The 12,875-nt window shown below is 38.3% G+C and overlaps 1 protein-coding gene across 5 annotated transcripts in view; it reads left to right on the forward strand.

The window, feature by feature from the left end:
- BCAS4 (breast carcinoma amplified sequence 4) overlaps positions 1-12,875 on the forward strand; it is a 38,309-nt gene that overhangs the window by 12,763 nt on the left and 12,671 nt on the right. For 2 of the 5 annotated variants that reach the window (XR_014174892.1, XM_081947045.1), the window contains exon 4: positions 1,676-1,810. Coding sequence is in view for 1 of the 5 variants with exons in the window: in XM_081947045.1 (XP_081803171.1) it covers positions 1,676-1,810 (135 nt within the window). In the remaining 4 variants the exon portion in view is untranslated. Of the gene's footprint in view, positions 1-1,675; positions 1,811-10,174; positions 10,335-11,061; positions 11,110-11,194; positions 11,436-12,875 lie in introns of all 5 variants that reach the window. The other 3 variants (XR_014174889.1, XR_014174891.1, XR_014174890.1) reach the window with 3 other exon arrangements.

Raw genomic sequence — 12,875 nt, forward strand, 5'->3', positions numbered from 1 at the left:
GTTGAAGTATTTAAAAAGATAGTTACCATTAAGGATCATCACACTGTTATCAGAAAACAGGTGGAAAAAAAGTGATGGATAGATTTTTTTAAAAATTAGAATTCACTAAAAGCAAATGTAAATAATGTGACATATACCAATACCAATTTTGGATAAGTTACACTGTGAACCACATTACACAACAAAACACAGACATGGAAAGAAATTCTGTATGAATTAAAAAAAGGAAATATAGCTAACTCAGGTTTCAGTATTTAATTATCTCTTTGTCGTTTTCTACCCTTGTAACCAGTTTTCTAACCCTTGTAACGGCCACATCTTTCTGGTGCCTTGTGCCTTTTAATATACTCACATCTTCCTTTTTGAGGATCCCAGCTCAATTCAATGGGACTTTCTAAGTGTCCCATTTTCTATCAGGCACTCACTATTCACATGTTTGTTTTACTGCATAATTCAGTCCTGATTTATTGTCCCAAAGTTGCTTTTTCAAGAGGCAACTGACTTTCTGGTTTTCTTTGAAAATGTTTTGCTTCTCATCCAGCTTCTTGGATAAGAAGTGAAACGTCTTCAAAGAAAAACCATTGGGACAATCATGACCTGAATGACTGAGAATCTACATAGATATTCCTCATTTATTCTTTCTATATGTTCAAGACACATCAATGTATGAATTTCTCTTGAATTCTTTCACTTAAGTACTAATATAATGTTTGTTTCTATTCTATTCTTAGAGAGTCACTGTAATTCCCATACAAGTAGTTCTTGACTTACGACCACAACGGAGCCCAAATTTCTGTTATTGAGACATTTGTTAAATGAGCTTTGCTCCATTTTACAGCTTTTCTTGCCACAATTGTTAAGTGAATCACTGCAATTGATAAGTTAGTATCGCAGTTGTTAAGTGAATCTGGATTTCCCATTGATTTTGCTTGTGAGAAGGTCGAAAAAGGTGATCAAGTGACCTTGGGACATAGCAATGGTCATAGATATGAACCAGTTATGCCAAGCATCTGAATTTTGATCACATGATCCTGAGGATGCTACAAAGGTCATAAGTGTGAAAAACAGTCATAAGATACATTTTTCAGTTATGTTGTAACTTTGGTCACAAACTAATTATAGCTGAATTATAAAGCCATGTTCAAATTTTATATATGCTGGCAATATAATTTTTCACTATTATTTTGCATTTTGTTTTCAAATAGAAAGAAATATTGATAAATTTTATTTTAAAATACTTTAAAAACTATTCTCCTCACTTTCTCTGTTATATGTATCCAATATACTAAGTGAATCTGTTTAGACCTGAAAGTTATTAGTTGGTAACAAAGGAAAATGACTCTAAGTCTATCCTTCATAAATGTGGATTGCTCTCTTTTTAAAAAAAAACATATTTAAGATATAACTACTGTACCTTGAGAAAATGAGAATAATACAAACTATAGTTGACAACATTCCTATTCCTTTTTTTAAAGTTACTAACAGCAAACAAGAGAGATCAATATTGCTTCAGTCCCTTTAGTATGTCAGACATAATTTCAGTATGCCCGTTGATCTCACACACACACACACAGACAAATATTCCAGTTTCTGAAAAATAACTTTGGAAAATCTTTTGAAAAATTAAGATATCAAACCAATTCTTTTGATCACTTCATCTCTCTCTCGGTCTCAGGCATTTGTGAAAATGGCCGGCCATCATGTTTCTTTCCTAGAAGAACAAATTCTCCGAGCAGAGAAGATCCATGCTGGATGTCCTTCTTCTATTCAAAAGCTGCTTGGGCCACTAGCTTCCCCTTTATTTAAAAAAGTAAGTAGGAAAAATTTTCAGACATGGGAAAAAGCCGCTTTGAACAATACTTCCTCTGCCATTTTTCAGCTATAGGCAATTATTTTCTTTTGGGGGAGGGACATTTCACAAATTATTCAAAACTTCAAAATTTCTGAGCCTCAAAATACCTTGCCATGAAAACCTCTGACAGTTTCTTTGAACAAGTTCAGTTCAGTTACATATGCAGTACAGAAAAAGCACCCGATCTATTCCTTAAATCACCATTCCGATTTAAGTTCATAGCAGTTCTGAAGCAGGTTCTTGGATTAGCCTGATCGTTTTCAACATGGAGAACAAAATTGCTTGAAAGGTTTGAAATTCACTGTGTGAATTTGGGTATTGATTTATTGGATTAGTGGTGGGTTCCTACTGGTTCGGCCCAGTTTGGGCAAACTGGTAGTGGTTTGGCGGCCTGGGTTGCTGGAACCGCCAGCAACCCAGGCCTGCCACACACCCCGAACCGGCTCTCCTTGCGGCGCCATAGACAGCACCATCTTGGTTTTGGCTTCTGCACATACGCAGAAATTTTTTTATTGTACTGCGCATGCCCATGCTGCACACACCAAGTGCGTGCGCGCTGCGCACTCACAAGCAAACCGGCAGTAGTGGCTGCCAGAACCCACTCCTGTGTTGGATGTATATCCTGGCCTTCCTCTAGGAGCATAAGACAGCATAAATACTGTAGTGCTCTTTCATTTATTCAGCAGAACAAGGCTATGGTCTGTGAACAATTGGCTCTCCCAGCGAATCTCCATGTCTGATGGTGAACTTGAATCCTGGTCCTAATTCAGCACTTTTTTCCATTACACTCTATATACTGTATATCACCCTACTCCTATCCTATTTGACTGGGCAAATATTTTCAGTGAGCAAGGAGACAGGCAGTGAAGAGGGAACCCTGTGTATTGTTTGTTATTTAAATTATTTGACTTCTATCTTTTAGAGAAAGTCTTCAAAGGAGAAAAAAACATTAAAAACTTAATCGATTACTCAGTATCCCAAGATCTGTCAAATAAACAGTGCAGTGGACAACTGCAAAAACTCTTAGTATTAGAAGGACTGGAGAAAAAAAGATGTGTCAGTGGTTCTCAACCTGTGGTCTGTGCACCCATAGGAGGGGGGAGCATGTAATGTCATCGTGCCCATGAAGGCTTGAAGAAATGTTAAGAAATGTTAAATCTTAAGCCTTAGGGGTCCAGAGCTATGGTCCATGGCCACAAAAAGGGGTCCATGGGGAAGAAAAAGGTTGAGCACCACTGGGATAAACACTTTCCTGGCTCCCAAAAGAAAGGACATGAGATGAGGTAGCGCAGTGGTTAGAGTACTGCAGGCTACTTCAGCTGACTGCTAGCTGCAGTTTGGCAGTTCAAATCTCACTAGGTTGACTCAGCCTTCCATCCTTCTGACCTGGGTAGAATGAGGACCCAGATTGTTGGGGGCAATAGGCTGACTCTGTAAACCGCCTAGAGAGGGCTGTAAAAGCACTGTGAAGCGGTATATAAGTCTAAGTGCTATTGCTATAACTAAATGCATGAGATGAATATATCTAGAGGTTAGTTCCATATTTGGGATGCCTTATAGAAGAGGCTTTATCTCTGGCAGACATCTGTTTTGTATCTGAAATACTGTGAAGAGCCTCCTTAGATTTTGCTTATCGGGCAGATTTGTATGAAGAAGTTGAATCTTTACATCCTGCAACTCAAACTCTTTAGCATTTTAAAGTTCAAAACCAACCCTTTGGCTTGTTATTCAGAAATAAACCAGCTACTAGTGGAAATCTTTTAGCACTGGATTAATATGTTCTCAACAGTCATTGTTGCATAATACTTTTTTAGAGAAAAATCTCAGATACAATGAATTGTAATGATCTGATTTGAATTTTACCAGGATATAGATATCTGTTGCTGGATTAGATTTGTGACTGGATAAATTTCTGTTTCATTGCTTCTATAAGTAAATTTGATTTGCTTGCCTTTTTAAAACAAATGAAGCTTCTTGGTATAGAATATCTTGAATATACTGTACATGAAAGGTATTTTCCCACAATTGTAGCAATTTTTAAAGGCATGAATGGATGTGTTATTTTTTCCTATTTGAATTTTAAAACATATTGTCTGACAAGCAAAACTTTTCAGAATTAAAACGCTAGAAATTAAAATGTTCTGGCGTGCCATTCTTGTAGTGTCACTGTTGGTAGATGAACATTTAAAAGGGTCTTGAAGTTTTAATTTTATTATATGATTTATATTCAAACAAAAATTTCATATATTTTGAGAACAATACCTAACAATAGAAGTTGAAAATAAAGTTGCGTCTAGAAAATAAAAATAAAATCTATGTCCTAGGCCGCAAAGTTGTCCCACGGGCCATCCCTGCTGTCCCAAGCCCGGCCACACCCACCTAGTCAGCTGCAATGAGCAGGCCACACCCAGCCAGTCCCTCAGGGCAAACAAAATCCTGACGTGGCCCGTGACGGGATCGAGTTTGACTCCCCTTTTGTAATGCAAAATTTACTTAACAACTGTCTTGTTTAACAACATAAATTATAGGCTCAGTTGTGGTCCCAAGTCAAGGACTACCTGTATTCAGATATCCCAAAATATTTTAACCTGCCTGTTTTTGACTACTTTTTCAATTGTATATTCTCACCAAATTTTTATTATTGGCTTATTGATAATTTTTACCGATGTTCCAGTGAATCACTTTGGTAAATGTATTATGTTGCTGTTTTAATCATTTTGTGCGATCTTCCTGCACATGCTGAAGTATGATCAACTTTTGATTGATAATTATTATTTAACTATTTATTTCCCATTATTTTATTATTGTCATCGCTAGTGCGGTTTAAATCAGTGTAAAAAAAAATATTCTGAGGGGAAGGAATTGGCAAAGAATGAGATCCCTTCCTAAATATATTGGAACAGACTTGGGTGGATTATAAAACTTTACTTCAGCCTGTGTCCTGATCTGGTTTGTGAGCCTCTGAGTTTCACTTTCCTGTCCCCCCCCCCCCCCTTCCTCCTTCAAGCGAGACTCTGTTTGGGCCTCTGTTAATCTCTTTCTTCATTTTTGTGGTTGAGTGATACAGCTACTTTAGGCCAAATGGGATTATTCATATTTTTGGATATCATTTTTATAATGGTATACGCTGTCTTCCGGGAAAAAGAAGCAGGACTCTGTTATTTTTTTTAAATGTCACAACTTAACTATTTTTTTAGTCTGGGGGAATTTTGAGGGGGTAAATATGTGAATGGGAAAGTCTATGTGTGGGTATAAAGGAAGTAAGAAAGTTACAAAATAATGAAAACAAGATAAATGAGCATGCAAAGATATAAACAAAAATAATCTCTAAGTAAGTGTTTATCATATTGGTCTGTTCCTGGAGAAGGAGTTTGAGAAATATTTTTTAAAAAGTAATTATACAATAAAAAGCAAGCACTGAGAAGCTTTTGGAATTATTTAAATGTTGATATAGCTTTTTTCAGTGAGTGAATCTCAAAATCTGCCTTGGAATATTGCAGAATGTAAGGTGTCTTAAAGTTGCCAAGGTTGGGAAGTATTGGGGTGATTGTAACGTTGCATTATGTTCTAAGAAGGAAATGACCAGTTAAGATAAATTATAGAGGAGAAAGGATCGTGTTGATAAATGCAAAATCCTAGCAGGGTATAAAGGAATACCTGCAGTGGTGGGTTTCAAAATTTTTTAGAACCTATTCTGTAAGTGTGGCCTATTTTGTGGGAGTGGCTTGGTGGTCATGTGACCAGGCAGGAGTGGCTTGGTGGTCATGTGACCAGGTGGGAGTAGCTTGGCAGTCATGTGACTGAGTGGGAGTGGCTTGGTAGTTATGTGACCGGGTGGGAGTAGTTTGACAGTCATGTGACTGGTGGAAGTGGCCAAGTGATGTCACTTAATTCTTTGCTGCAAAGAATGACCTACAAAAAGAAGATATAAAAAAGGAAATTTATTATTTTGTGCACTTACTACTTAAATAAGAATAAAATAAGTACACAAAACAATAAAACAGCTACTTACAGAGGAAATATAGCTGTCCTTGCCAGTCTTCAACATTACTGACCACCTTACACACACACTTCCAGCCCCTCTGCCTCTTCCTTCTTCCTGGATTCACTCAGACATTTTTAAAACTCACAGCCTGTACACACAGAAGATGTTTTTAAAACTCACAGCCTGTGCACAGCACACACACTTCCAGCCCTACTGCCTCTTCCCTTTTCCTGGATTCACTCAGACGTTTTTTAAAACCCACAGCCTGTTGCATACGCACACACTCTTCTAGCAGCCCCTCTGCCTCTTCCCTCTTCCCCAACATCCTCCCCCCCCCCCCCAGCCACTCACCAGTTCTTTCTTCTTCTGAGAACTTTTTGGCAGCATGGCGAGGATTGGAGGGGCAAGTGAAAAAGTGAACGAGGGGAGGGAGCGTTCCAGTACAGGGCCTCCTGACCAGCGGGTACAGGAAGGCACGCTAAATTTCACCATCTGGTACGGCCGTACCAGTCCGTACCGGTTGAAACCCATCCCTGAATACCTGGCACATTGATCAGCCAGCAAGGTAGCAGCAATGCTGGAGTTTGGAGGCCGTTGGGGGGCCGTTTTTCAAGCTGAAGATAGCAATGAATTTATTATTTTTGAAAATGACTGGCCATGTGTTGTACAGATCTGATTTAGAGGTGCTAGAAAATATACAGTAGGCTGGGCCTGTCTTTAGCTCAGTTTGTTGTTACCCATTTCTGTAACATTCTTATTTTTATTTCATTTATTAAATTTATATGCCACCATCTTGCTTTCCAGTGCAACTCCGGAGGTTTACAATGCAATAGAAATATAAATACAAACCCAATTTATAAATATTACAAATTTAAAATTAAATTATAAACTTTAAAAGAGTTAAATGCAGACTGAAAACCAAGGGGTCCTTGGTGCTCTCTGAGGTTGTTGTTTTTCTTGCAGACGGTTCATTACCAAATCAGGTAACATCGTCAGCACAGAAGTGCTGGTTATCGTAATGAAATATCGGTAATGAAATATCTAGTTCGGTAATGAAATATCTGTAAGAAAACAACCAACTTCAGAGACCACCAAGAACCCCACAATTCAACCCTGAGTTACAACTATTCTCTCAGTGAAAACCAGGGTCTCGAGTGGTACGGAGGTACCTTCTCTGTCACTGAACAACCATCTCCAGCCTAGAGTGGCTTCATTAGTGCTCCAAGCCAACTGACAGAACCAGGTTTTAAGACTGTTCCGGAAGGCCAGAAGGATGGGGGCAGATTTCACCTCTAGAAGCAAGCTGTTCCAAAGGGTGGGGGCTACGGCAAGAAAGGCTCTTTTCCTAGATCCTTCCAGCTGAAATTCCTTGACTGACAATCCATAGTAGGTCCCTTCTTTCAGAACTAGTGGGGCAGGCCAATCCATTTGGCCAAGATGGGTCTTCAGCTATTATTGATATCCTATGCCATAAAGGGCTTTGAAGGCAATAACTGCCATATTTTTCGGAGTATAAGACGCACCAAGATTTTGAAGAGGCAAATGAAAAAAAAAGTTTTTGCGCTCAGCAGACTTCCCAAAAATGGCCCGTTTTTTGCGAAAATGGGCCTGTCTTTTGTCAAAAAAAGGGCATGCATAACCTTTAGGAGGCTTTTAGAGTGCTCCTGGGGGGCGGGGGATGAGCAAAAAAACGACCTGTTTTTTTGTGAAAACGGGCTCGTTTTTTGACAAAAAAAAGGCCATGCATAGCCTTTAGGAGGCTTATAGTGCTCCTGGGGGATGTGGGGGCAAAAATGAGCAAAAAAACAACCAATTTTAAGGTCATTTTTGCCCTCCCCAGCCCCCAGGAGCACTCTGGAAGCCTCCTAAAGGCTATGCACGGCAATTTTTGCAAAGGGGGCAGGATTTCGGGAGGCCAAAAATGCTGTATTCAGTGTATAAGATACACCCAGATTTTCACCCTCTTTTTTGAGGGAAAAAGGTGTGTCTTATACTCCGAAAAATACGGTAAGACCTTGAACTGGACTCTGAAGCAGACTATGGCAAATGATGACTGAGAAGAATAGCAAGCTGCTCTGGAACTAGACCTGAAAAACAAGGAAAAGAATAGCAAGAGTGGAAGGAAGTGAAGACTTAACAAAAGTTTTCTTGAAGAGGGTGAAAACCTTCCTTGTTCAGTTCTCCCTCTTCACCTCCCCCCTCCCTTTTAGGTACCTGGGAGTTTTTGTTAGGTTTTTGCATTGTTAAGTGAATTATTCTGATTTATGCTTCCAGAGCTAATCCACAAATCTGTGTACATTTGTTTTGTTTTTCCGTTTTGCATTTTGCAATACAAGCCTTAGCTAAAAAAAAAAAAGTATGAGGGAAGCTAGCCTGGAAACAAAAACTATGGTTTCAGGTAACAGCCCTGTTTAATGTTAAAGGCATACAAAATGTGTATTTTGTCTGTTACAAAGGTCAAACTTTCTGGTATGTTTCTTGTTTGAAGGAGATTCATTGTGGAGTGTTTACGTAGGAATGCCCGTGCATTTGACAAGGACTAAAGCAAGCTAATCTATCTGTTCCCACAACAGGGCAAGCTCAGGATAGGCCTCCCCCAAAGCCAAAACACCAAATAATTAGTGTTATTTTTTTCTTTCCTGGAAATTCTGCTTGAAACGGCTTCTTGGAACAATGCCAGAGGTGCTGAAATAAGTTAGAGAACCAAAACTCTAAGAGAATTATGTGGTAATTTGGAAAAATTATATGACAACTCTGTTCCCTTTCTCTTTCCCCACCCTCTGTCTTCACTTAGCCTTGTGGAAAACCTTGACTGCAGTTGGAAAATTATCACTGTTATTTTGTACAAAATATGTGCAGGCTACAAGATTCATGGGTTATAGTTGACATTTTGGCTCTATATAGGAGTGTCTATAAGTGGCTAAGATGCTGAGCTTGTCGATCAGGAAGGTCGGCAGTTCAGCGGTTCGAATCCCTAGCACCATGTAACGAAGTGAGCTCTCGTTATTTGTCCCAGCTTCTGCCAACCTAGCACTTTGAAAGCACATAAGAATGCAAGTAGAAAAATAGGGACCACCTTTGGTGGGAAGGTAACAGCATTCCATGAGCCTTCGATGTTTAGCCATGCCAGCCACATGACCACGGAGATGTCTTTGGAAAGCGCTGGCTCTTTGACTTTGAAACAGAGATGAGCACCGCCCCCTAGAGTTGGGAACAATTAGCACATATGTGCGAGGGGAACCTTTATCTTAGGAGTGCCTAGTTGGTAGAATTTTGTTCCTTACTTCATTTTCCCACTAGTAACTTCTAGAGTCATCCCACAATCATTGTGTCAAAAAACAGTAACAGGCGTTTACATCACTTTAGCAAACTTAGGGACTCTCTTATTTATGAGTGGAGAAAATATCAATATAGTATTTATATTGACTTATAAATATAGTATTTATTATTATAAATACAATATAATAGTTATTATTTAAACAGAATTTTAAAAAAACATTACTTGTTGAATGAGCTATAGGTTTTATGGAAAGCCAAAAAAACAACAACCCACTTTCTGGCTTAGGTTTATGAGTTAGCTGGATTACCAATTGTTGTCTGAGGTCACTTTATGAGACCTTTGTGCCAGTTCTAAAATTGAATTTGTGCAGCCTCCATAATACAGGATCTGCTGTGTTGAAGCACTTAGAGAATTTGTTTCAGGATGTGTCTGACCTAAGCGAAGTACATAAAATTATCTGCTACAATGTCCTATTTGTCAACGACTACCTCAGCTTCAACCACAACAATACACGAACACACAGTAGATATAAATTTATGGTAAACCACTCCAAACTCAATTGCAGAAAATACGACTTCAGGAACAGAGTTATGCCTGGAATGCACTACTTGACTCTGTGGTTTCTTCCCCAAACCCCCAAAACTTTAACCTTAGACCGTCTACTGTTGACCTCACCCCATTCCTAAGAGGTCTGTAAGGGTGTGCATAAGCGCACCAATGTGCTCACCGTCCCTGTCCTAATGTCCCTTTTTATTTGTATCCTTTTCATGTATTCAAAAACATGTTTATACTTAGATATGTTATCTAATACATGTTTGATGAAATAAATATTTTTTTTAAAAAAATGTGCTGCATTATCTTGAAACTGGTAAAAAAAAGTTTTTAAGACTTTGTGGAGCTTATAAATGATGTACTTCCCTATTTAGAGGAACCATAAATTTACCATACCGTCTGTTTATCAAATGCAACAAATGGATAAAATACATGTGCCATTCATAAAACCAGAATCTTAATGGAGGAAAAGGAAAATATAAAACTTTCTAGTCTCTTCCTGAAGCAGAGCAAAGAAGAAAGTAATCTGCACTTCAGGGGTGCTGGAATTCCACAAGATAAATGCCACCCTCCTAAACTGGATGTTTTTCCAAGGGATCATGTGCAATAAATCCTCTGAAGATAATTGGAGTTCTCAGTTTGCTATGTGAGGAAAACTCCTTTAGGTAAACTGAACCAAATGTATTTTAAGGTGTATATGTCAAAACAAGCACTTTGAACAAAACCTTTAATTTTACCGGCAAGCAACAGAAGAATCAATAAAGGCTGTAACCAAGATAAGCCAGCAAATCTGGAGACTGACACAGTGGCCAACTGATTGGAAGTAGTCAAAATACATTCCAATACTGAAAAAAGGGGAGTTAACAGTGTGTGCAATATTTTTAGTTTCACATGCTAGCTAAATACTACTAAGGATCATCCAATGTAAATTAGACCTGTATCTGGATAAAGAAATAGCAGATTTCCAAACCGGCTTTAGAAAAAGCTAATGAACGTTAGACATTATAGCTGATGCCCACTGGATAATTGAGAAAGCCAAAGAATGCCATAAGAAAGAAATGGGTGTGGCCAGTTTGACATCACTTGTGTCAGAAATCCCTCTGGCGGCCCTAGCGCTCTGCCAGCGAAAACAGCCCTCCAAGCTTCATTTTCAGCTATGACGCCCTCCTGCAACCCTCTGCCAGCAAAAATGTAGCTTGGAAAGGCCTCACACAGACCTCCTGAGCTCCATTTTCGGTGGAAGAGGCACCGTGGGCCAGTCCTTAACTGTTTCCATGGTGACCCCGCGAGCCTGATCTAAGTACCTCGCGGGCCTTGAGTTTTGACACCCCGGATCTAGAACAATATGATAGTGAATGAAAAAAAAATCTGTTTTTTTCATCCCTTCCCTAGTTCCCTGTCTCATGAAGATATTGAGCATTTCTACAAAATATCAGAAAGGTATGTATTCAAAAAGTGATTCTAATTCAGAGTGATATTGTTCAGCTTGGTTGCAAAACTGTTATTAGTCTGCTATTGTCCCCAGGGACAGCTCCATTCTGAAAATCACATCACTGCTGATGTGCTCTGGAATGAAATGACGTTTTGACTGGAAATTTATAGCTGTGATCCAAAAAGTGGTCCAGTTAGAGAACTGCTAATATGCCTTGGGATGAAATTAATTAAAGGAGAGGGGAGTCCAAAGTACTTATTCAAGAAGAGAGACTTGTGGCATTTTTCTAGGATTCATTGCTCTGCCCTGACTATAAACACCCTGCTGTGCACAGGTAATACTGACTCTGAATGAGGTATGAAATGAAATTAGTTTGTACTGAGATACAGCAATATCCCTGCTGAAAAGATGCCTGTTGAATCTTGTTGTATATGGCATGAAGTTAAACATGATATGATAATATGCTGAATCAGACCATTGCTTTGCACCTTGCTCAGTTTTACATTTACATTCATTAGAAGTAACTCCCCACAGTTTTAGAATGAATGATTGCCCTGAAATTAGAGGAACGCAATCCAGAATCTTTTACAAACAAAATGCAATATTTCTTTATTCAAATTTATTAGCTGCCCAGTTCCAATGGACCTGCTGTACTATTATTGTACAACCAACAATACTTTTTCAAAATATGTCCACCTCCAAATTCAGGATCCAATTTGGATCTTAAAATGTATTTAAACCTTTAAGAATGTATATGTGTATGCTAGTTTTACTATGTTGTGGATTACACGTGTATTTTGGTTTATATAAATGCCTGAACTGTTTGTTTATACTTTTTTAAAAGAGTTTCAAATCAGTTGGTTGAACTGCCAAAAAAAGAGCTGGAATCTGTCAGAAAGATACTTTCCTGCTTCATTAATGAAATGTGATTTAAACTTATCAAGACAGAGATGAAAAAGGAATAGGCACTAGAAAGATAAAATAGCTATGAGAACAACCCCCAAGCTCTGTGTAAATATCAAGAGGCTAAGTTAAATGTAGTTGGGCTAGTTAACCAAACACACTTCTGATGTTCACATAACACATTATTTTATGGTATAAGTTATGGCTTGCTTCACATAACATGCTGACCAAATCCATTATAGCCTAGGCCATCCATATCATTACTGTTGTTTTATATTATGAAAGTCCAGAAGATATAATGCTAAAACATCTGTGGGATGTTTGATAACTCAAGGAGATTGCACTGCTTTTTATTTGCACTGTATTTTCTAGAGAGCCATCTTTCTGCTTTATAAAGTAATAGAATCACCCAATTAATTTTGTTTACTTATTAAATTTAGAAACTGCCCATTTTATCCACAGAGCGACTTTTAATGATAAAAGGAAAACCTTCCCCAGTGTTTGTTCAGATTTAGAAGCCATATTTTTAAGAGAAATAGAAAGAATATGTTTAGTTGAATGGGATCAAGATGAGAGGCAATGTGATCCTTCCCATAGTAGTAGTTTAGTTACCTTAAATAAAAAATAAAAAACAAACAGCTATTTAACTTCAACTGCTAAATAACTTCAAAGAGTAATTAAGTTTGAGAATGGCATTTGATAATACAGGTAGTCCTTGACTTATAAACATTTGCTTAGTGACTGTTTAAAATTACAACAGCACTGAAAAGGGGGACTTATTTTTCACACTTATGACCAGCCATCCTCATAGTCATGTGATCAAAATTGAAATGCTTGGCAACTGGCATGTATTTATGACTGTTGCTGTGTC

Source organism: Natrix helvetica, assembly GCF_964273705.1.
Source record: "Natrix helvetica genome assembly, chromosome: 3".
In the NCBI taxonomy this organism is placed as follows: domain Eukaryota; kingdom Metazoa; phylum Chordata; class Lepidosauria; order Squamata; family Natricidae; genus Natrix; species Natrix helvetica.